This window comes from Cetorhinus maximus, chromosome 18, assembly GCF_964194155.1.
Source record: "Cetorhinus maximus chromosome 18, sCetMax3.hap1.1, whole genome shotgun sequence".
NCBI classification, from domain to species: Eukaryota; Metazoa; Chordata; class Chondrichthyes; order Lamniformes; family Cetorhinidae; genus Cetorhinus; species Cetorhinus maximus.
The window spans coordinates 41,452,193-41,478,325 of record NC_135896.1 but is presented as its reverse complement, the minus strand read 5'-3'; the positions used below and the strand labels follow the sequence as shown (position 1 = coordinate 41,478,325).

The window sequence follows — 26,133 nt, the reverse complement described above, 5'->3', positions numbered from 1 at the left end:
TGCGGCCAGAGCAGGGGCAGAGGACATCCCAGCGGGCCTCCACGGCATCCAAAAGCCGCTCAAGGGACATGTCACTGAACCTGGGGGCTGCAGTCTTCTTCAGTTTCAGGGCCATGTCTTCCATGCAGCAGTGGTGGTCTGGAAGCACTGAGATGTGTGGCTTGTGACTGGACCTTAAATATGGCGGCCGGCGTGATGCAGCGGCGGGGTGATGGCAGGAGGGCGAGTGAGAACCCACTTGCCATGGAAACAGTGTGATTCCCAGGAATGCATAAATAATGTGGTGGGTTTGGTACGATATGGCGTGAAAATCTACATCATGGCCAGTGGGTAAAACGTCGTTTCACCCGCCCGCCATCGCACTTAGTGCAAATCTGGGAAAATTCCGCCCATTGTAAAATGTAACGTGAAACAGACAGGTGGTTAGGAAATCCACAGATTCTATCATGCCTATTTGTTTTTGTCCTTAAATCTTGTATTCCATTCTTCATAAGGTTATTATCCAGTTCCGTTTTAAAGTTGTTAAGGAAGAATGCATTGACTGTATTTGGTCAGCGGTTAAGACACTTATTTATCTGACATATCTAATACTGGAGAAGTAAAAGTTATTGCTTAACACTTTGCTAATTGTAAATTCATTTTATGCTCACACCCTCACTGTGCACATAACGGTCCAAACTAAATAACTTGATGATGACCACAAAACCATTGCCGATTGTCAGAAAAACCCATCTGGTTTATTAATGTCCTTTAGGGAAGGAAATCTGCCATCCTCACCTGGTCTGGCCTACATGTGACTCCAGACCCACGGTAATGTGGTCGACTCTTAAATGCCCTCTGAACAAGGGCAATTTGGGATGGGCAATAAATGCTGACCTAGCCAGTGCCGCCCACATCCCATGATTGAATTTAGAAAAGCTACAATCCATTCCTTTCAGACCTATATCATGCCTTTATAAAAAAACTTCTTTCCCCCACAAAAAAAGTTCAATCAGAGTCTTTCTTCATAGCTTAGAATCTAAATCCTCGTCATTCTCTTCTGAACATGTTCCTATCTACCAGTTCTTTCGAAGGTACGGTGTTCAAAAATGCACAGAAATTCCAAATGAGGTGTCACTGACCATCTTTGTGAAGTTAGAATAATTTGCTTTGACTTGTAAAGGCAAACATTGCGAGATCTACTTCAAAATTTATCCTAAGGTGAAATGGCCTTGGGATGTGTCCCAGTACTTCATCACCCTTGTTGATACAGTTCACATTGACTTGCTACTTATAGTGTACTTCACAAACACCCACATCTAAATTTGCTGCTTTTACTAAATGTAGAACAAGCATAACTCTTTTGTTTAGTTTACTTGGCAGATGCTGTCAGATGTTTTAAAGTGATGGAAAACATACCTCTCCATTACATTCCAAAGCAAGATGTGACCTGGAAAACAAAACGAACTTAAAAAGGGAATAAGACCATTAGCTGAACAACAAATTTATAAATATTCACAGAACACTGGAAGAACAACAGTAATGGATAAAAGTGAGCTGATAATATGCTTGTTATTTAAAAATAAGTTCACTGGAATGAGTATTTGTCCAAGAATACATATTCATCTTTAAATTAATTGGAAACAATGCCTGCTGTTTAATTCCAAGTTGTAGTTTTGCTTGTGTCCTACTCCTGCTCCTAATTTGTAAGTTCGTATGATACCTAACACCACAGAAAATTAATACCTCAGAATGTTATAACCTGTAGATTCCTCATAACATTTCAGCTCATGCATTGAGTTGCTGAAAACTCCTCTTTTTATGATCGTAATAGTGTTCCTGAGATGTCAAAGAAGCTTCATTGCTGTTACCACACGCTGCCATAAATACCTAGTTCATGGTTCATTGCAATATTTTAGAGGCAATTTTGAGTTCTGGGGCGATTAAAGTTTCACCGTATAAAATGGGATAAAAGCAACTAAAGCAGCTTGAAGACTATTGCACTTAAAAGGTTGGGGCCATGTTGACTTAAGGTGTTAACAGCTAGAAAAGTAAGAGCATAAAACAGCAGGTGGGTTTACTTAGCTGGAGAACTGGAGATAAGGTGCCTACACTGCTTGCAAAGAAATGCAGCCCAGAGAGTTGTTTTGTTTTATGAGTTTTAGGTACAATTAATTTAAAAGCATTCAATGAGCCCTGGAAGGCTACGTCATCTTGGAGATGGGTGGAGCTTAAGGTTTTAGGGTTTCAATTTATCTGTGTATTTGCTGGGGGAGTGAGTATTCTGCAGGGGAAAAGGCCATACCAAAAAGGTGCTGCTGTTAGCAGGCTCCAGGCAGCAAAATTGTTGCTGTTAGCTGGCTCTGTGTAGTTGGAGCCCAGGAGAATTTTTGCGGAGCTGAGAAGATGGCGGAAAGTCACTGGCTCCATACTGGAAAGGGTTAGGGCTCAGAAGAAGCCCTGGGAGCCATTTATAGCTTGATGTAGCTGGGGGGATTGGAGCTTGGTGAAATCTAGGGCAGCGCCAGTCCAATGATGCTATTAAATTGCTGAAATTGCGCCAGTAAGTAGCAGCTAGAGTGCAAACTCAGAAATCCAGGGAAACGGAATCTCAGGAGGTGAGATTGAAATCCTGGGATGTGTGCAGTTGTTGAGGAAGTTTGATGAACGGACTGAATGTATGGTTGCAAATTTGCTGATGACACAAAGATTGGTAGGAAAGTAAGCTGTGAAGAGGACATAAGGCACTGCAAAGGGACACAGGTAGATTAAGTGAAAATGGGCAAAACATTGGCAGATGGAGTATAATGTAGGAAAATGTGACCTTGACCACTTTGGCAGGATATAATAGAAAACCAGCATATTATTTAAATGGAGCAGGCTGCAGAACTCTGAGGTACTAAGGGATTTGGTACATGAACCAGGAAAAGTTAGTATGCAGATACAGCAAGTGATTAGGAAGTTAATTGGTAATTGTTATAGCAAGTGTTATAGGTAATTGGTACTTGTTATAGCAGGGCACTTAGAAAAATTCAAGGCAATCAGGCAGAGTCAACATGGTTTTGTAAAAGGGAAATCATGTTTAACCAGTTTATTGGAGTTCTTTGAAGGAGTCACTTGTGCTGTGGATAAAGGGGAATGGATGGATGTACTGTACTTAAATTTCCAGAAGGCATTTGATAAAGTGCCACATCAAAGGTTGCTGCAGAAAATAAAAGCTCATGGTGCAGGGGGTAACATATTGGTTTGGATAAAAGATTGGTTAGCTAACAGGAAACAGAGAGTTGGCATTAATGGGTCTTTTTCTGGTTGGCAGGATGTGACGAGTGGAGTGCCACAGGGATCAGAGCTGGGGCCTCAACTTTTTGCAATTTATATAAATGACTTGGATGAAGGGACTGAAGGAATGGTTGCTAAATTTGCTGATGACACAAAGATAGGTAGGAAAGTAAACTGTGAAAAGGATGTAAGGCGGCTACAAAGTGATATGGATAGGTTAAATGAGTGGGCAAAGGTCTGGAAAATTGAGTATAATGTGGGCAAATGTGAAATTGTTCATTTTGGCAGGAAGAATAAAAAAGCTTATTATCTAAATGGTGAGAGATTGCAGAGCTCTGAGGGTGTCCTAGTGCATGAATCACAAAGGTTAGTATGCAGATACAGCAGATAATTAGGAAAGCTAATAGAATGTTACCATTTATTGTGAGGGGAATTGATTACAAAAGTAGGGAGGTTATGCTTCAGTTGTTCAGGGCATTGGTGAGGCCACATTGGAGTATTCTGTACAATACTAGTCACCTTATTTAAAGAAAGATGTAAATGCTTTAGAAGCAGTTCAGAGAAGGTTTCGCTTCACTGATACCTTGGATGGGGCAGTTACGAGGAAAGGTTGGACAGGCTTGGCCTATATCCATTGGGGTTTAGAAGATTGAGAGGTGATCTTATTGAAACATACGAGATCCTGAGGGGACTTGACAGGGTGGATGTTGAAAGGATGTTTCCCCTTGGGGGAGAGACTTGAACTAGGAGACACAGCTTATAAGTGAAGGGTCTCCCATTTAAGATGGAGGTGAGAAGATTTTTTTTCTCTTAGAGGATCATGAGTCTTTGGAACTATCTTCCCCTGAGAGCTGTGGTGGCAGGGTCAATGAATATTTTTAAGGCAGAGGTAGATAGTGTAGTGATAAGAGCAGCTGATACTAAGTGGAGAAAGGTTAGGACAGATACATAAACCAATTTCCACATGTGTGGCGAAACGATGTGGAAGGGAAATTGGTCTGCATTTATACTGAGTTTTGTGAATAAATCTATGTTGAAGATAGTCTGGCCCCAGCTTTTTCCTTTGCCAGATGGATGTTCACCAGATTAACAGAAGCATCTCCCCCACCCCCCACCTCCTCCCTCCTCCTTGTATTCTATGGTTTAAACCAACTTTGAGTAGATGATCCAACTTGGCCACCTTCTGAGATCCCCGCCTTCACAGAAAACAGTCTTCAGCCAATTTGATTCACTCCACATGATATCAAGAAACACCTGCATGTATTGGATACAACAAAGGCTATGGGTCTCAAAAACAACCAGCTGTAGTGCTTAGGATTTGTTCTCCAGAGTTAACTGTGCCTCCAGCCAAGATGTTAGCACATCCACAACACTGGTGTCTACCCAACAATGTGGAAAATAGCTCAGGGATGTCCTGTCCACAAAAGAAGGATAAATCCAATCCAACCAATCGCCACCCCATCTGCCTACTCTCAAACATCAGCAAGGGAGCTGTCAAGTGGCACTTACTCAGCAACAGCCTGTTCACTGATGCTTTGTGTAGCTTCCACTGGGACCACTCAACTCCAGACCTCATTACAGTCATGGACAAAAGAGCTTAATTGCACAAGTGAGCCGAGAATGGCTGCTCTTGCCATCAAGGCAGTATTTGAATGAGTGTGGTGTCAAGGAGTCCCAGTGAAATTGAAGTCTATGGGAATCAGGGGAAAGCTTCCTTCTAGCTGGAGTCATACCTAGCATAAAGCGAGATGGTTGTGGTTATTGGAGGCAAATCATTTCAGTCCCAGCACATCACTGCGGGAATTCCACAGAAAAGTGTACTAGGCCCAATCACCTTCAGCTGCTCCATCATTGACCTTCCATCACCAGCCATAAAGTCAGAAGTAGGGATGTTCACTGATGATTGCAACTCCTTAGATAATGAAGCAGAGTGTGCCCATATGCACCAAGACCTGGACATTATTCAGGTTTGGACCAATAAACACCAAGTAACACTCATGTCAAACAAGTGCCAAACAATCATTTTCTCAAACAAGAGACAGTCTAACCACCTCCTCTTGACATATAACAGCATTACAATCACTGAATATATGCATTTAAGGGAAGGTGGCGGTGTAGTGGTAATGTCACTGAATGAATAATCTAGGGGCAAGGGTTCAAATCCCACCACAGTAGCTGGTGGAATTTAAATTCAATTATTTTTTTAAAATCTGGAATTGAAAACTAGTCTCAGTAATGGTGACCATGAAACTATCATTGATTGAAAAACCCATGTGTCTTTTATGGAAAGAAATATACCACCCGCATCTAGCCTGGCCTACGTATGACTCTAGACCCACAGCAATGTGGTTGACTCTTAACTGCTCTCAAAAGGCAGTTAGGGATGGGCAACAAATGCTGGGCTTGTCAGCAATGCCATGAAAGAGTAAAAAAAAAAATCCCACCCCACTCCCACCATTGGCCAGTGACTTAACTGGACCAGCCATATAAATACTGTGGCTACAAGAGCAGGTCAGAGGTTGGGAATTCTGTGACAAGTAACTCACCTCCAGACTCCCAAAAGTGTGCCCCCCGCCAACAAGGCACAAGTCAGAAATGTGATGGAATATTCTCCACTTGCCTGGGAGTGCAGCTCCAACTACTTTTCAAGACGTTCAACACAATTCACAAAACACCCCTTGATTGGCACCCCATTCACCACTTAAACATTCACTCCCTCCACCACCTCCAGTATGTACGATGCACAAAATGCACTTCAGCAATTCTCCAATGCTTTCTCAAGAGCAAACCTGCAACTTCTACCATCTAGAAGGACAAGGGCAGCAACTGCATGGGAGCACCATTACTTGCAAAGTTCCTAAACTGACTTGGGAATATACTGCCTTCAGCATCACCTCCTTTGGTGAAGACAGTGGTGCAGTGTAGTGCTAATGTCACTGGACCAGTGGCCAAGGCTAATGCTCTGGGGACAGAGGTTCACAACCCACTTTGGCAGCTGGTGTAATTTACATTCAATTAATAAATTCAGCATATCGAGTGAGTCTCAGGGATAGTGGCCATGACAACTATCACTGATTATTATAAAAACCCATCTGGTTCACTAATGCCCATTAGGGAAGGAAATCAGCCATCTTTACCTGGTCTGGTTTACATGTGACTCTGGACCTACAGTAATGTGGTTGACTCTTAACTGTCCTCTGACATGACCTAGCAAGCCATGCAGTTCAAGGACAGTTAGGGATGCGCAAAGAATACTGGCCTTGCCAGTAATGCCCACATCCCATGAAAGAATAAAAAGAAACCTGGAACTCCTGATCTAATAGAACTGGGTGTACCTACACCGCATGGGCTGCAGCAGTTCAAGGAGGCAGCTCACCACTGACTTCTCAAGAGTAATTAGGGATGGGCATATATGGTCTTACCAGCAACTCCCACGCCCTATGACTGAACAAAAAAAAAAACAATGGCCGGGATATTCCGGCCCCGTTGCAGGCAGGACCCGCCACGGGGGAGGTGGTGCCCCAGCTAGAAGCCCATTGACTTGTGGCGGAAGCAGACGATTCCAGCGGCAGGAGGGTGCGGAAAATCCCGCCCAATATCGTTTGTGAAGATTTTGTACAATTTTGTCACAGGGTGCGTAATGGAGCATGTAAAGCTGATTTGTGTTCCGACAGGCTAGGGAGTGACCATACTAATAGAAAGGGCAGGCAGAGAATTATGGCTACAATGTTGTCACCCTTTATTCCTTGCACTGGCATGTTTAGGAATGTCAGTAATAGTTATACACATGCCGGCAATTGCATACTGTTTGGTGTCGAAAATAATTTGATGGTAGAATGTACAAGTGGCGCAAGGGGCCTTCCACTTTGCATGCTGACTACAATGGTCTCTGATCTGATGGAATTTTTCTCATCAAATTTTAAATAAACAAAATAATTTTCCTCAAATGTTAATGAGAACTTGTAGGCATTACTATCACTGAAAAATTGGCTATATTTCATTTAAAAAAGTTTCACATCAGATTGGTACAGGCTAACTAACAAAAACATTATAAATAAATACCAAGCCTAATGTTTCCTGTTCAACACAGAGGAAGAATATCTGATCTCACATGATAGTGATTGGTTTATTTTTACAGTACACTAGATAAATTATTTAGACGTAAGGGCAGCGTGTTCAGGACTATAGGCTTGTTTACTGTGTAGCTGTGGCATATGATTATTATTGAGAAGCATTCTAAACAATGGTCAGGAAAAGCAACTACATTCAGTACCTGACACAGATGTGTAATTGTGTATACATAATCCTCTTTAGTGAAGCCATTTCACAAAATTTAAAGAATGAGCTTGACCCTCTGCCTCTTTAGAATCAATTAACGGTGCAAACTCTATTTCAGAGTCTCCTCATATAGGCTACACGTACAAACAGCAGTCATTCATGTAGAAAAGCTTAACATGCTTGTACATCCTTTCATGAAGTTTTTAATGTAGGTATTTAAAATAAAGAAGTTAATATCTGTATTAAAAAGATGCTCAGAAAGTTCTAGCACATTAAGCATTTATATTGGAACAGCAGCAATTGGAAATTACAGCAGGAACAAAGCAAACACGAATTATGATGTAAAGTTACTTCCAGATATTGTACTGATAAAGATCATGACCCCTACAAAGAGAGCATACAGCAACTTAAAAAGCTTTACTACCTGAAGAGAAATCAAGTAAATTGGTTTACCGACGCACAGAAATATATTACACTCCTTCTATAAACAAAAAATGGGGTTTTATTGCAAGTTTTTCTGGTGATCTTTCATCTTCCTTGCTATAGAAAGCAAGATTCCAGCAGGTTTACTGAGCTAAAGGCACAAACTGTTTCATGCTATTTAGCAAAACTTGGCAAAGTAGTAGATAGCGATGTTGATAGTTGTAGACCTCAGGATGGTGAAACAGGCAGAAACATGGCAGATGAAGTTCAATGCTTAGAAGTCTTAAGTAATAGCTTTTGGGAGGACTAATATGGAGTGAGAGTATGTTATACACATCATGATTTTGAAAAACGTGTATGAACAGAGAGACCTTGATGTCAATTCTTTAAGGTAGTAAGGCAAGTTGATTAGATGGTTAAAAGAAAGCAAAAGCAAAATCCTGCGCATGCTGACAATTTGAAATAAAAACAGAAAATGTTGAAAATACTCAGTAGGTCAGGAAGAATCTGTGGAGAGAGAACCAGAGCTAATATTTCAGATGTCCTTACATCAGGACTGGTTAAAAAAGCATTCAGGTTACTTGAGTTTATAAATAGAGGCATAAGAATACAGAAAACAAACGGGTTGTGCTATAGCTTTATAAATCACAGGCTAAACCTTGGCTTACTATTCTGAACAATCCTGGGTACCATACTGCAGGAAATATGTAAAGGTCTTAGAAATGGTACAGTGGAGGTTTACCAGGATGTTACCAGCAATGAGGAACTTCAAGTCTGAGAAGTTGGAAATGTTAGGACTGCCCCTCAGCAGGGAGAAACTTTTTCTCTCAGTTTAATTGTCAGAATGCCCTACCTAAAAGGGTTTTTTTTTTCTTTTATGGGATGTGGGCATCATTGATAAGGCCAGCATTTGTTGCCCATCCCTATTTGCCCTTGAACTGAGTGGCTTGCTTGGCTATTTCAAGGGGCAGTTAAGAGTCAACCACATTGCTGTGGACCTAGGGCCACATGTAGGCCAGACCAGGTAAGGATGGCAGATTTCCTTCCTTAAAGGATGTTAGTGAATCAGTTGGTTTTTTTTACAACAATCAATGATGGTCTCATGGCCACCATTACTGAGACTAGCTTTTTAATTCAAGATTAATTGATGTAATTTAATGTCCACCAACTACCATGGTGGGAGTTGAACCCATATCCCCTGGACCTCTAGGTTATTAGCCCAGTGATATTACCATTATGCTATCATCTCCCCTATACTTTACAAAAAATTTGTGGTGCAACAAATGGCCTCCTTCTGTGCTCTAACCATTCTATGATTCTAAATCAATTTCATACATAATTTTAAAAGGGAGTTGAAAAGATACTTGAGAATGAAGAGTTTACTAGGGCTATGGATAAAAAGGGAGGTGTGGGTTTGAACACGACTGCTCTTTCAAGCAGCCAGCATAAACACAACAGGCTGAAAAGTTTCTGTGTCGTAGTTTTCTATGGTTCTAATACCTTGCCTACCTCAAAGGGTAAGGTGATGTTTAGTGTCAGTGCAATATTTCATTAGTGTAACAATGCTGAATGTGCAGCACAGTGTACTGATTTCATGGTTAGCATTGGCAGCAAGACACAGATGACCCTCAACCCCTGGAACTGTGCAACATTCAGATAAAAGATTTTTTTCAAAAATCTGATGTGATCCATTACACTGGCTTTTAATTTATAATGACCCAAGAGCTGATTATTTTATGTTGCATAATTATGAACATGTAAGTGGGATTATTTCTGCTGGAACACAGAACAATAACGTGATTTATTAGAGGTTTTAAAAAATTATCATAGAGTCATCGAGTCAATTACTTGAGTTAATTTATGGAAGAAAGGAAAGACTATTTTCTCAAATTTTAAAGTTTCTTAAACACTATAGGGGACGGTAGCATTGTGGTAATTTTACAGGACTCATAATCCAGAGGCCTGGCCTAATGCTCCAGAGACATGAGTTCACCATGGCGTCCGGAGGAATTTAAATCTGATTAATTCATCTACAACAAAAAACTACTCCTGATAATAGTGATCAAGAAACTACCGACTTGTTGTAAAAATCCATCTGGTTCACTAATGTCCTTCACGTAGGAAATCTGCCGTCCTTACCAGATATGGTCAATATGTGATTCCAGACCCATACAAACGTAGTTGGTTCTTAACTGAGCTCTGAAAGCCACTCAGTTATAGGCAGCTCATCACCACTTGCTGAAGGGAAACTAGGGATGGCCTCGCTGGTGACACTCAGATCTCAAGAACAAATAAAAAAGGGAAGAAAGAAGGGAGTAGGATTATAACAAAAACACATTACTGGAAATACTCAGCAGGTCAGTCAGCATCTGTGGAGAAAAACTGAATTAATGGACGGAATCGTCCGTGCCCACTGGCGTCGAGTGTGTTCGGTGGCGTAAGCAGGAAACATGGCGAGAAGGCCAAAAATTGGTTTCATGACATGGTGAAACTAGTTTGCGATCGTTCGCTCAGCCCATTGGTGGCGGGCCGAGCTTCCCACCATCGGACGTCAGGAACCTCATTGTAATAGATCAGCATATCATTATAAGGCTAGCCCACCGGACTCATCCCCCACCACTGGATTGCTGCCCACATCGTCGGTGTGCCAACATGTTTCACAACAGCACATAAAAGGGATGCACTTGGCGGGCTGCATCTTGAGGGGAACTCGGAGGTGAGTGCACAGTAATGTTGTGGAGTGCTTGCGAGGGACGCCTGTTGAACTTCAGCGCTAAGGAGCGTTGGGGAGGTCGGGGGCAAAGGCTGCCCTACAGTTGAGGTGACTTTGGCGGGAGGTGACAAAGGCTGCCCTGTGGTTGGAGATAGCACATAAGCTCGTGCGGGGTGGGGGCAGGGGGGTTGGTGGACGAGGGAAGTGGCCACACATTAGGGACACCTTGTATAAAGTGACCATTCCTCTACAGGTGAGACAGTTCAGGCACAGCCACATTGATATGATAGGAGTCGGGCTTCTAGCTTATTTGCCTACACAAGCAATGCAGAGGCATCAAAGTGCCACCAAGTGCTCCAGAACCTTTCACCCTTCAGGCACAGACTGCAAACTAATGAGTGTTTTAGTGGGCTGCAGAAAAGTTGGATGACTGGGCACATTGTACAATCTCCTTGCTAAAGCTGGCCATGGAGCTGTCACTGCTGGAGGAGCTCACAGCCTCTTGCAATGTCATCATCCCGGTTTGGACCAGTCTCCCCCATGGTTCAAGCTAACAGTGCAGCCTTGCAGCGCGGGTTAGGAGAATGCCTGCGTCTGAGCTGAGAACACAGCATGCAGTCCAATGGGCAAAGCTGCCGCCAATCTGTTGGGTGGAGTTGGGCGGAGGTGGGTGGAGTTTTGGGCGGCCATGCAGTGCACTAATCTCTGGCCATCCAAGTGGTGGACAGCACTCTCTGCGATGCATTAAGGGGCCTTCAGAATTAACCAGGAGAGGTTCTTAGTACACCCGTGCTAACCCACACGTCTCTCTTTCATCCTGCAGGAGTACAACAAAGGAAGCATGGAGCCCAGTGATAAAAACAAAAAACTGCGGATGCTGGAAATCCAAAACAAAAACAGAAATACCTGGAACAACTCAGCAGGTCTGGCAGCATCGGCGGAGAAGAGCAAAGTTGACGTTTCGAGTCCTCATGACCCTTCAACAGAACTAAGTAAAAATAGGAAAGGGGTGAAATATAAGCTGGTTTAAGGGAGGGGGGGGGGGGTGGGGGAGAGAGAAGGGGGGTGTTGTTGGGACAAGCAAGCAGTGATAGGAGGAGATAACCAAAAGATGTCACAGACAAAAGAACAAAGAGGTGTTGAAGGTGGTGATATTATCTAAAAGAATGTGCTAATTAAGAGTGGAGAGCAGGACAAGCAAGGTAGCTCTAGTGAGGGTGGGGTGAAATAAACGATGGGTGGAATACATTTGAAAATAATGGAAATAGGTGGGAAAAGAAAAATCTATATAAATTATTGGAAAAAACAAAAAGGAGGGGGAAGAAACGGGAAGGGGGTGGGAATGGAGGAGGGAGTTCAAGATCTAAAATTGTTGAACTCAATATTCAGTCCGGAAGGCTGTAAAGTGCCTAATCAGAAGATGAGATGCTGTTCCTCCAGTTTGCGTTGAGCTTCACTGGAACAAAGCCTTGCTTTCTGCATTGTTCCAGTGCAGCTAAACGCAAACTGGAGGAACAGCACCTCATCTTCCGACTAGGCACTTTACAGCCTTCCGGACTGAATATTGAGTTCAACAATTTTAGATCTTGAACTCCCTCCTCCATCCCCACCCCCTTTCTGTTTCTTCCCCCTCCTTTTTGTTTTTTCCAATAATTTATATAGATTTTTCTTTTCCCACCTATTTCCATTATTTTCAAATGTATTCCACCCATCGTTTATTTCACCCCACCCCCACTAGAGCTATCTGTACCTTGCTTGTCCTGCTCTCCACTCTTAATTAGCTCATTCTTTTAGATAATATCACCATCTTCAACACCTCTTTGTTCTTTTGTCTGTGATATCTTTTGGTTATCTCCTCCTATCACTGGTTGCTTGTCCCAACAATCACCGCCCCCCCCCCCTTTAAACCAGCTTATATTTCACCCCTTTCCTATTTTTACTTAGTTCTGTTGAAGGGTCATGAGGACTTGAAACGTCAACTTTGCTCTTCTCTGCCAATGCTGCCAGACCTGCTGAGTTTTTCCAGGTTTTTCTGTCTTTGTTATGGAGCCCAGTGAACTAGCTGTATGCCTCGTGGTGTACAGAGAATGAAGACAACGGAAGAGAGAGTGACTCAGGCGCCTGGCTGTGCAGAGGGAGGAGCAGCACCCTCTGGAAGAAGGGGCGGCTGGGGCTCCCGCACACACTGCCAAAGAGCTGCAGTGAGCCGTCACTGGTCAGCGCCTAGCTAGACCCAGGGACTATAGACACTGCATTTCATTCCTGCAGATGGCCAACAACCAGTGTCACTGAAGACAGCGCATGTCCAGGAAACTGGTCAATCACATCAGCCTGGTAATGCAGGACTTGGCGCCTTGGGGACATGGAGGGCACCCACTGCCAGTGGCTGTGAAAGTGTCAATTTCTATGCCAGTGGCTCTTTTCTGGGCTCCACAAGTGATCTCTGTGGGATCTCACAAGCCTCCACCCACAAATGTAACTATAGGGTCACAGACGCCATCTTTGCGAGGGCACAAAACTTTGTGCATTTCACCTGGGACCAGGACAGCAAGGATGAAAGAGTGATTGGATTCGCCCAGATCGCGGGTTTCTCACAGGAGCAGATGGGCTGCACTCATGTGGCGCTCAGATCTCCATCACAACACACAGTGGACTACATCAACCACAAGGGATTCTATTCACTGAATGTGCAGCTGCTGTGCGGCCACCAGAAACGCATCCTGCAGGTGTGCGCATGGTTTCCAGGGAGTGTGCACAACGCCTACATCCTCGGTCGGTCACAGATCCCTGGAGTCTTCCAGGGTCCAAAGAAGCTGCAGGGTTGGCTCCTTGGGGACAAGGGCTACCCACAGAGGCCGTGGCTGATGACACCCATGCGGTGGCCTCAGACTGCAGCGGAGCGACGCTATAATGAGGTTCATGCTGCAACTCGCAATTTGGTGAAGGAGACCATCAGGATGCTGAAGATGAGGTTCCGGTGCCTGGACCGGTCTGGTGGAGCCCTGCAATACAGTCCGCAGAGGGTGTCATGCATCATCGTCGTCTGCTGAGCCCTTTACAACCTGGCGCTCCAGGAGGGGAGACAAGCTGGCAGAGGAGGAGATGGAGGAGCTGTACACCTCCTCCGATGAGGAGGTCGCCAACAAGGATGAGGGTGAAGAGGTCCTCGGAGGCAAAGGTGACTGCGATGAGGCCCTTGCACTGGCTAGGTGAGCCAGGCACGCTTGGGGGGCCCTCATAGCTGCTAGATTTGTGGAGGATGGTGAGAACATGCAGTGAAGTGGCACCATCGATCCTCACATCGCAGTTGTGAACGTTTGACTCCAGTCTGGCTTATGGCAGCGCGAATACCCTCTGTGAGAATGCTCCTGTCATAGAGATGCAGTGGAGGCCCTAATAGTCACTCGATTGCAGGAGGATGATGACGACATGCAGTGAGGGCACTCTATAGATCGTCTCATGGCCTCTGAGAATGTCTGACTCCTGTCTGGCCAACGGCAGATCACTTGTGCTCTGTGGTCAGGGTCATATCATAGACATGCAGCCATGAAACTTTAGAAGCACCTGATGCTTTGCCCGCCTTCAGCACCTGAGCCCTTCAGGAACCTCAGCACAGCATCAGTGATCAAAGCTGCTAAAGAGATGGGGTCAGCACCTCCTTAAAGACGCTGAGAGCACACAGAGAGAATGTGAGAACTCTGTGATGCCTGCCCTCTACATTCTGACAGCAATGACAAACACCGTCAAAGTGCAGGCATCAGTAATGTTTCCAGGGAGTGTGAGGCAGGACCATCACTGTGGTCTGAAGGCTGCACAGAGCACAGGGAAGAGGCCATAGACTGAGACACCTGCCTTTTATCTTGTGCAGAAAGGTTTCACATCCAAGTGACAAGAACGCTGCTCATCAGAACAAGGAGCCATAGGCAGGGAGACATTCTTGGAAGTTCATTGACAATAGTGAACAGTATGTACAAGTGATTAACACTCATGCCCAGGCTGTGCAACAGCGCCTTCTTAACTTTCCTAACCCTGCTGCTATGTCTTGGTGCTCCCCGGACTTCCACAGCAGAGATGGAGGCAACCTGCTGACTGTGACGCCCTGTCTGTGATGACCTTGAATGGCATCCTCTGGAGAGCCGAGACTTGGAAGGCCCCAGCCTGCTTTTGGGGACCTGCTGTGTGGCAGTGGCACCCTCCTTGGCTTGTGGAGCTGGAACTGCTGGGGTCACAGGAAGAGGGGATTCGGATGGGCTGGACATGCTCGGATTCACCTGGGGGATGGTCCTGGGATGTGCACCTGCTGAACCTTCTCACTGGGGTGCCCATGGGCTCCTGGCTTGAGGAGCAGTGGTATTGGAGTGAGTGAGATTGAGCTGTCCCACACCCCTCTTGCATACACGCTGTTGAAGGCCAACTATGCCGTCAGCCAACTATGGAGCCAGCAATGGAGTTCAGCCCATGCAGCAGTGTAGGAGCAACGTCCTGGACCAAGGCCTCCATGGCAGCCACCATCCTACCAGTGTTGACCTTTGTCCATTGGTATTCCAATGCTGTCACCTCAGCCTGAAGGTGGATAGACTTCTCTATTGTGCCTTGCAATCTGAGGAGAGCAGTGGACATCCCTTCCTGATATTCCTGAGCTTGCCTTTGCAGCTCCAGCAACTGAGACATGACCGAGTCCAGAGTCTTGTCAATTGACTCGGACTCAGCAAATTTTTGGCTTCCAGGAGCCCTCCGAGTGCTGGACATCTGGGAAGTCCCTGCCTCCGCCTGCTGTAGATCAGACAGTGCGATGTGCTCACCAGATTGTGATCCTGAGGCTATTCAAAAGCTAGGTCCCACCGAGGTGTGTGTGTCTCTGCACTGGTGGAGGGTGTGGGTGAGCACTGTGACAGGGCTTCAAGATGGGTGCCTTCAGATTCCTCTTTAGAGGTTTCTTTGGGACTTGATTTGAGGCCCTGGATCGTGGACTCCGTCGGCTGTTTGGCAGATTGCCTGCGGAAGCAAGGGGAGATAATTAGTGCATGATAGTGGCCTATGAAACAGGACACATCACTCACAGCATGGTTGTCTGATGGATGTTACAGTGCTGGATCCTCACTTGGTAGAGCACCGCCGACCTCACTGTCAGCACAGGAACAATCCAGATCCTCACCGGCCAGCTGGATGGCTGTTTTCAAAGTTCATGAGAACCTTTATTTCAGGCATTCCTCCACCGGTCTGCAACCTCTCCCTCTTTTTCTGTGCCAGCTTGTCCTGCATAAATAGAGATAGAGTGTAAGCAGAATGCCTACCAGGCCAGATGATAAGTATGCCTGACATGAGTGGTCCCATGGACGGGATGAGGACAATGACGGTGAATGTGAGAGAGTGAATGATGATGTCCCTTGCACTGGCAGTGAACAAGGATCCTGTGGATGTGTGATGGGTTTGTGAGTGTGCGAACTGAGAGTGATGAGAAGAGTGACTTACCTTGGCGGAACGGAGGAGATCATTCATCCTATTGTGGCACTGAGTGGCTGTACTCTTTTGAAGGGCATTGGCGCTGACCATCTCTGTCACTGCCTCCCAAGTCGGATTAGAGAAGGTGCTGCCCATCCTGCAGCCAGAGCCGGGGTAGAGGATATCATGGCTAGTCTCCAATGCCTCTAAAAGGCACCGAGGAACGCATCATTGAACCTTGGGACTGCAGTCTTTTTGCCTTTCGGCGCCATGTCTTCTGTGCAGCAGTCCTTGGCTGGAAGCACTGAGAGGTGTGTGCGCGGCTGCACTTTGAACATGGCGCCCGGCATCATGAAGCAGCGAGGTGATGGTGTGGCGAGCAAATGAGAGCCCGCCAGCCATAGAAATGGCTTGTTTCCTGGGAATGCATAATTAATGCGGCGGGTTTGGGACAATACTGTGTGAAAAGCTGCCATTGCAGCCAATGGGTAGGATGTCGTTCTACCCGCCCGCTACTGCACTTAGTGCAAATCTGGGAAGATTCCACCTAGTGTTTCAGGTTGAGATGACCTTTCATCAGAGCTGAGGAAAGATAGAAAATTTAAGAATTTTTAAGCCAGTGGAAGTGGAGAAGGGGGCAGGAAGAACAAAAGGGAAGCTCTGTGATAGGTAAAGGGCAGGAGCAATTCAATAACAGAGCATTTCATGCTGAAACAGTCAAAGGACTGGTAATGGAGTAAAGTGACAAACATTGTGTCCAGATGACACCCATAACAACCATCTGAATGCAACATGAGGGGATAAAGAAAGAAACAATTCAAGACCAACCCACCAAAATGAAAAATGAAAAAACACTGTTGGAAAAAGATGAAGGCAGAGGTTATGATCTAAAGTTCTTGAACTCAATGTTAAGTCCAGGAGGCTATAGAGTGCTGATTTGACCCCTATAAAATTTCAGCCAGGTCTGGGGTGGGTAGGAGGGTAGCAGGAAAGCCACCCAAGATAATTTTATGGGCCTTTGCCACCCATCTGCAAACCTGCCGATGGGGGCCTACTAAAGTTTGCCCTCTGAAAAAGTGATGGCAGCAGTTTCAATAGTAACTTTCAAAGGGGGTTGTATCAAAATGACATATTTGAAGGGCTATGGGGAAAGACCAGGTCAGAGGGACTAATTAGGACAATCAGTTCTGATGAAAGGTCATAACCTGAAACATCAACTCTGTTTCTCTCTCCACAGATGCTGATAGACCTGCCAAGTATTTCTAGCATTTTCATATTTTTATATCAGAGGCACAATGGGTTGAATGGCTTCCTTCTGTGTTGCATGATTCTATTATTCACATGACAATTAAAAGGTACGTGTGTTAATTTGTTTCGCTGTTATATTTTCTCCTCTTCTGAAGGTATTAACTCCTTGCTGGGGTATATTTCCAAAGGCTCAATCTGTGCCTTGTGTTGGTTCCCCTATTGCATGAAAATAAATCCAGAAATTTATTCTATTGCTATTTTTAAAAAAATGGATTTTGTGCTGAACCAAAAGAGATGGCTGCTGTAAGTCACATGACCACAAGGTTGGCCCCTTGTTCTGAGAGCTACTACCAAGAGTTACAAAAATAAAATAATTATTTTCTAAGCCTGTGGAATCTCACAGCTCATTGGATAGGCCCCTTGCAACCTCAAAACCGGGAGACTCGCACATCGAAACTCATTATGCCTTCAGAACTGCTAACAGACATGTATCACACCTGGGACTGTCCAGGTCCATTTCAAAAGGGAACCAAGGGACAAAGAGATAAGCTCACCTTTCTAGTGGAGTCAGAGTGTCTGCCTAGACAATAGCTTCCTGGCGCCAGACCCTCAATATGGATGGTAACACTTTCAATAGCTAATGACTGGGACATTATCAGTCCTGAAATCAAAACCAGTTCCAGATACTGGATAAACATCCCCTTTCAAGTCATTGTGGGAAAAAAGATCACATGACTTGAGTGACCATTTTGAAATCTGTATATGCCTTTGAGAACGGAGAAATCTTCAGACTGTTTTAACATCAATTGAAATGAACTCCAGCTGCCCAGCTGGGCAAGCAGTCAGTTACTATCTCTCAACTCCACAAAGCCTGCTTGATTTTAAAAGCCTCTTATCAACACCTGTCAAGCAGTCTAAGCATAGAAAGCCCAAGTGCTGCAGTGTTATCCATTTCAATGATTTTTGCATTGTCATCTCAAACCAGAAACTCATCAGGACTGAACTTAGCCATGAAGGAAACGTTCTCTGGACTTTGACTTCTTAGACTCTGGAAATAACGTGAACTAATATTCATTTCTGTGGTCCTTGTATTGTTACTACAAAACACACCACTGCATACTTTAAAAATAATTCAAAACACCTTCTGCTTATGGACAGGTGATGAGAAGAATTAAGCACAGTTTGTCTGTCTCTCTCCTGTCCGAAACACTTTCCTATGTGGTCATTATTCATGCATTAATCTTATTGCGGACAGCCAAAAGACTAGACTATTCAACAGCAGGTTTATCACAGTTACTGTTATTAGGCAAGCAAGAAAGGCAGCCATTTTCTACCTGATTTTAGTGTCATTTGAGGGATAACGTTTTGTGAAGACATTAGTAGTCCCTGCCCTTGTTCAAATAATCCCAGGGGATCTTTTTTGTTCAGCTGAACTGACAAATGGGGCCTCAGCTTAACATCTTATCTGGAGAACAGCTTCCCTGACAGTGTAACACTCCCTCAGTACTGCTGAAGTATCAGTCTAGGCTGTGTGCTCTAACCTTGGAGTGAGGCTTTTTTGAATTGGCAATAAGAACTGTTTTTTAACATAAATTTGTCAAATAATATACAATCTTGCGCATTAGCAGTTCTCATTTAAACAACGTGTTGCGCCCAGTGCAAAAGAATACCTCATTCATGTTTTCTTGTCAATATTTTGTGCACAATCCCTTTTAATGCCCATGATTTTTCTCCTGCCATTCGATAGACACATGCATCCTGATTTTCTCCAACGTTTCCACACTTTAAAGCCAGGAGGATTTAATGTGATACTGCTGTATAAATTATTTAGAAACTGAGCACATTCTTTCCTACACTTGACATTTGTTAGCTTTATCTAGCCAATTGTACCTGCACTCTATAAAATACTACACTACTGAACAGTGTGAAAACATCATTTTCATATTGTAGCTTCAATATTGAATGCAATGAATGTAACAGCAATAAAAATAAATAAACTTAACCTGGAGTTAATCCCTCCACCTTTTTTCATTTATTCAATATCTTACTTTTGATCCTCCAGTCCTCCAATTCTCTGTCCTACCTTGAAAATGGCAATGCATCATGGGGTACCTTTCCACATGCAGCAGTGACCCACTTTGATTTTGTCCAAATTTGGATTCCTTGTGGATAGTGAGTATTATAGTTAGTCAACAGACAACTGCCTATTCAAATCTGTTCAAAACACATGACATTTCCAACAAGGCCCAGCACATAGTGATCAGGAAGGAGAACAATCAGCAGGTTTCCCTCCATTATGGCAGGCAGATGGTAAATGCCAAGCTGCTCAAATCCCAGTGGGAAACTTGAAGCAGCTGCCACAACTGTTTGCAATTTGTATTCATTTTGAGGTGCGGGCTTTGAATTTAGTAGTAATAAGACCACTGAATCTCATTGTTTTTTTTCACAAAACTAAATTAAACCTTTATTAATAAAAAAATGACTTTAAGCACATGCATAAGGCAGCATCTTACCTATGCCGGGTGGGTTGGGTGGGCGCAGAGCCGAACGCCATCCGCGATTGGCTGTGCACTGCCATTTTATGTGGGCGGGCCCATTAAGACCCGCCGAGCGTGACGCGCGGCCAGTAGCGCTCAGCACTACCTTTGCGGGCGGGGGGAGAGGGAGAGTCAGGACCTGTGCTCTCTCGCGCGCATGCACTCAAAAAAGCGCAGCAATCTCCCTGTCTCAGGGAGATTAAGTTCATTATAAAACTTTTGAATAAATGAACGGAAAAATTATTTAAACATGTTCCCTCATGTGACAGTGGTGCATGAGCTGGGGCATGTTTGTATATTTAGCAAAATTTATTTAATTATTTTATTAAACCTTCAGGAAACCTCATCCCGCCCGTGGATGAGGTTTCCTAAAAATGAAGGCCACTTGGGCTCTTTGCCTGCCCGCCAACCTTAAGGTTGGACAGGCAGCGTTGATAAGTGCTTTAATTAGTTTTTTAATAGTCTTAATAGGCCATTGACAGTTTGGCGGGCACGTGCTGGAGGCGGCTGCGCGCCTGCTGAACGTAGTAACTAAATGACGCATGCTGATGTTGGGACGCTCGCCCGACATCACCACACGTCATTTTACACGTCGGTGTGTCGGCACCCCCCCTTCCACACTGACGTCAAAAGTCTGGCCTATGCCTTTGGACTTTACCTCTCTAATAATAAAAATCTATCATAATACCAATTTTGCCAGTAATCTTTGGGAAAAATAAACATACTGTTTCTTAATTTCTCCTGGTTAGGTGAAACATTGCGACCCCTCTTTTGAATTCAACCTACTGTGGTTTATTTAAAAATGCAAATGTTCCCTTTACACCTCACGTTCTAAAACTTCCATTATGTTTACCTATTTAGCATTTCAAACCTAACTTCTCTTTTTACATCAAAGCCTTCAGACCAGTTGTATCTAATTCAATTAAGTCCCAAACACACAGACACACATATACACATGTATACATAGACACAGACCCCACTATTACACTACTTTACAATAAATTCCAAACAGCATTATGAAAATTATTATAACTTCCTGACACTCCCCCAAGCTTGGAAATACTGAGGGGAGCTAAAGCACCCTGAACATCTGCCTGATTGAGACCGATTAATTCAGCACAAAGCAGAAATTATAACTGGGAGGCTTTCTACTCCCTTGCTCTTTATTGAATCACATGTACAATTTCCCAAGCCATTGTTAAACTGTTTTATAACTTTCTATGACTTTAGCCCTCTGGCATTTTTACCTTGGCAGTACAGCTTTCATGATCATCAATTCTGTTTCATATTTATGCTCTGATCAAAGCACAACAATTCAACAATAAGTTTTTTTTGGGTAGATGGGGCAGAGGGAATAAAGAACAGATGCAGCATAACAAAAGAAACAACTTTCGCCATTTGAGAACAGTATAGGCCATTCAGTATTCAAAACATGAAAATAGTTTAGACATGAAGTATTCCTGTGTTAACTGATTGATTATAGCTGCGTAAAAGATGTTTAGTAAATTGTGGCCAACTTAAATTTCAGCCAGGCTGCATCACATGCTTATAAGAAAGTCAAATTATTTCAATCAATTACCCTATTTATTCCTAAAGTTGCCCAACTTAAATATGTTAGTCAGCTTTTAACACTTGAGTATCTAAATGAAAGCAAAGGAACAATGGCTGTCATTAGCAAAGTTATCACTGTTAACCAAGTTCCCCAACAAGTGCAAGAAACAAGCAATTTATATTTCAATAGCAGTGGTCAAAGAATGGATGCTAAGCACAGGAAATCTAAAGGACAGGGCCTAGTAACTGAAATGGGAGATGCCTGTGGTGGGGTGTAAGTAAGGAGTAATCTTGTGTCAAAACAGAAAATGTCTGAAATACTCAGCAGGTCAGGCAGCACTTGTGGAGGGAGAAGCAGAGTTAACGGGTGGGATTTTACAGCCCCGTCGCAGCAGGGGCTGGGCTAAAAAATGTGGCAAGCCGTTCAATAGTCCATTGGCTTTGGCGGGACCATAAAATCCCACCGCCATAAAATTCCACCCAACGTTTCAGGTCTGATGAATCCCGAAATTCATCGACCTGAAAAGTTTTAGCTGTGTTTCACTCTCCACAGATACTGCGTGACCCGTGGTTTTTCTGTTTTTATTTCAAATTTTCAGCATCCGCAGTGTTTTTGCTTTTGTGCTAATAATCTGGTATCAATAGATTGGATGCTGGCGAGGTGGGTAAGATAGGGTGGTGTGAGGCAATTAAGAGAGTGAAGCTGAAGATTTTAAAGCCCATTCTCAGACATGAGAAACCAATGGAAGCTGATGTCAGTGAGGGCATTATGTGAGTGAGGACATGAGTTGTGTTCTATAGATAAATTGGTGTTTGTGAAGGATGGAGTGGAGAGGCCAGGAAAGAGAACATAGGAAAAATAACACTTGAAATAAATAATGGTGCCATTATACTGTAGTTAGCAGTTTGATACTACGCTAGCCAGCAATTATACTGCTGGCTCCACACTGCTCTATATGAAAACAAAGCAGAACTGTGTACATTAAACACTCATATAAAGCTTTGCTCATTAATTCAATTGATTTTTTTTTATATTAGTTAAAAAACACAATGTCCTATGATCTTTACCAACATTAAACTGGGATCCTTATATAATTGTTAACAAAGTTTAAAGCAATGGATTTGTACTTGAAGCTCTAGTGCAACTTGTAAGGATTCCAAACGAAATAAGGCGTATTCTCATGCTGGTTATGAAAATGTACATTGTGCAACCTCAAGCTAGAGTTAGACTGTGTTCTTTGCATCAGCTCAAACACTGTCATATCACTGCAGTTTAATCAAATTAAAGGTTTACATTGTTATTTATATTTGTAATGCCAGCAATATAACAACGGAATTAGATTAGCAGATACTGGCTTGACAAAATCTTAATATCTCCACTTTTTCAATAACAATCAAATAAAAAACTTCAAAAGTTTAAAGCATTAAGGCACGTGCTGTTCTTTTAGCCTTACCTGTTGCTCATGATGCAGAGCTTGGGTCAGCTTCTTATAATCTTTGGCAAAGTTAGGCCTGTATTGAAGACTTTTCACTGGAGTTCCAACTTTCTCCTTCATCTGTAGCTATTACAAAACGCCACCGAACGAAGACGTCATTAAGCCCTGTTCTCAGCTGGTAGGAAAAAAAATGCCAAAGATTGGCATATTGCCACTTTAGATAAACACTAAGGGTTCAACTAAAAATGGCAGTAAAGGGCATGGCACTTAATAAATAATGATGCAGTGTTTGCTGTTTGGAATTCAGTTTGATTGTACAATATCTGAAACAGCTGGAGGACACTGAAGAGGTATCCCATAGCTTAAATGCCACACAAAACAGTTTGCATTTGTGGGAAGTATTAAGCAAGTGCTAAAGTTATTGATTGAACAGAATAAGCATTTAAGGAAATGCAGCCTTGTTTTATTCTTTACCGAGAACATGGTGGGAAGGGCTACCTGGCAAATGGGCAGGCAAATTTTTAGGCACTGTCACTGAGGACCTGTAAGATCAGTGCCCGGCAGTTAACTAACTCTTAGGAGGAGAAATGAGAGGGTATCACGGTCAGGGGAGGAGAAGGGAATCTTGGGGCAGGAAAGCTGCAAGTTTTCTTTTTGGGACCTGGAGGAGCACTCCCACTCCTCCTGGTCCACAAGGAAAAAGAAAAATATTAAAAATGACCTACCACTCTGGGCCACTTCTAGCCCAGGATCAGCTTACTGCCTGCCAGGTTCGCCTGGTGGGGAAGCAGTTGTGGTTTACTAACATAGGCCTTGGGCTAAAATTGCAGTCAGGCCTCAATGACCGAATCGGAGGTAAGCCTCCATATTTAAAGAAGGACCATCCGGTGCCTACTGCTTGGTGTCCCATGCACTTGCTCAAAAATAGATTAGAATTGCAACCCACAGGAAACCAGTTGGACCGGAGGGGGTAAGCTGCTGTGGCTATTTTAACTATTTAAGATTATTTTAAGGGTTAAAATGTAAAATTTTGGCCTACCTGAAAATTTAGTTTCCCTTATGAAGCATGCAGAAAGCAAGAGAACTCTATGGAAACAGGGCCATTCTATGAGTCATATAACTAGTAGAGGGCCTCTGATAAACACTATTATTTAAAAAAAGACTCTTTTACATGTAGCATGAACACATGGAATCACTTTCCACCATACAGTTCTTGAGCAAAGAGGAGAAAATCTACTGATGAGACTTTTGAAGTTCCCAGGATTTTACAGCCAGTAACATTCCTCCAAATATGAGAATTGGCAAAAGTTCCATGAAAATAAAATTTATATGGAGTGTTTCCTTCCAAAAGAGGCTGTTTACATGTGAGTGAAACAACAAAAAGAAAATCAACTCTCATGACAAACCTTTGTGTAGACAGACACATGCAGGAATATGAGAGAGAGAGAAAGAGATGGAGACAGAGACAAGAGAAAGACGTACCTCAACTAATGTTATCTCTGGCCAGTATCTGCAACCAATCACTTCTCATATACTCATAGTGCATAACTCCCTCCCTATATGCACTGGCTCTGTTCTCTCAGGCTTTGTTCGCACGATCTACATCTAATAAAAACCTTGTCAGATTCTTGAGTCACCTTAAGGTTTTATTAATTCTAGTTTTCAAAAATATTTTATGGGGCTATACTTTGGTATAGTTTCCTGAGCATGTTTCCAACCTTGACTCCCTATTTTGCTTATCAACCTCCCCTCTTCCTTGCTTCTATTTGCCAGGCCTCACTGGCTCCCTCTCTTTCCTTTTCTCTCTACTACCTCTGCTGTCCCTCCTTCCCTTCTGATCTCAGTAGTATAGTCACTTCATTCAAGATCCAGCCCCATTTCAAAAACCAAGTAGCCTTCAACTCTTTCCCACTACTCCTTCTCCTCCAACTCTCTTCTAACCATTTAGTGCTCTATCTTCCTCTTCAGCACCTTGCAACATTTAACTCTGTTTCATCTTCTTCTCCTGACCTCCAACTTGTTCTACATTTTTATCCAGGTCTCTAACCCAACCCTATCTATCCCCTCCATCCAATCTGTTGTATCCTCTATATCTCCCTCTACCCCACTTTTTCCCTCCATACCATTTCAGCTTCTCCCTACAGCTTCTTTTATCCTCCATCATTACAGTCCTTACTCAGCTCTGGTCCAATTATTCTCTAAACCTGCTTGTCCTGTGGCGTCCGATGCCTTGACTCCCTCATGCAATGCCATGAGAGATGAACTAATGAATTAAACATTTGCTTACTCTGCGCACTGCATGTTTACATTGATTTTGTATTCTTTGTCAGTCTTGTATAATAGAAATTCTGTTTGTCAAGATTTCAGAATGGAAAAACTCTGTTTTGAAAGCAGTTAATCTATGCAAAGTTTCTGAGATTACCAGGAGTAAATTAGACACAGAAAAACTAAATATAAATGGTTAGTAAATTTTTAATTAACCACAATTATCTTTAGTATCAGAAGTATTAAATGTTCACTTCAAGTCATTGTTTGGAATCTAGGTTGAACGATCATAGAAAGGTGATGAAATATAAAACTACACATGATACAAATTCTGTAACACTAGAATTTTTTTAAACTAAAGTTTAAAATACAGCTATGAAACCAAAATGCATTTCTTCCAGAATATAACTTATAAATTCTGAATCCCTGTGCAAGATAAAAGCAAAATCAGAGACTTACCTAATTCCTCCGTCATTGCAGTGCGATTGATCAAATCTACTTTGTGGTACATTTTTTAATGTGAACAAACTGCAGAGCTCGGTTATCTGTTTATTTAAGTGGGAAGTTCTTTAACCCTGATGTGACTTGTCACAAACTTTAAAAATAAACTCATGTGAACAAATTCTACTTAATTACTGATAGGTTAATGGTAGTTTTCTACGCACAAATACATTTGTAGTTTTCACAGTTTGCATATAATCTTTGTTCACTTAAACTAATTAGCTTTGTAAAACTGCATGTATTTCCAAGAAATCACTTTGTTCTGGGTCACAGTTTGGCAGGGCCTGACACTTTAATTCTTACAGTCACCTTTAGCTTCATGAAGGCGGTTTGGGCAGCAGGGAAGAGAAAGGGGCCGGGGGAAGAGAGAGCGAGAAAGAGAGATTGAGAGAGAGAGAGAGAACATGAATTTTCAAGGGCTATAGAATGAACACATCAGTAAAAAGAGAGAATACATTTTGTGGTGATCTTTGACTCGGAA

General features: G+C 43.2%; 1 protein-coding gene across 2 annotated transcripts in view; it reads right to left on the bottom strand.

Moving 5' to 3' along the window:
• c18h14orf180 (chromosome 18 C14orf180 homolog) overlaps window positions 1–25,761 on the bottom strand; it is a 64,011-nt gene extending 38,250 nt beyond the window's left edge. For both annotated transcript variants that reach the window (XM_078563335.1, XM_078563336.1), the window contains exons 1-3: window positions 25,611–25,761; window positions 22,905–23,012; window positions 1,399–1,429 (exon numbers count right to left, since the gene is read on the bottom strand). In XM_078563335.1, the coding sequence (XP_078419461.1) occupies window positions 1,399–1,429; window positions 22,905–22,915 (42 nt within the window). In that variant the 5' untranslated portion in view covers window positions 22,916–23,012; window positions 25,611–25,761. The remainder of the gene's footprint in view (window positions 1–1,398; window positions 1,430–22,904; window positions 23,013–25,610) is intronic.
• Between the last annotated feature and the right edge of the window lie 372 nt (window positions 25,762–26,133).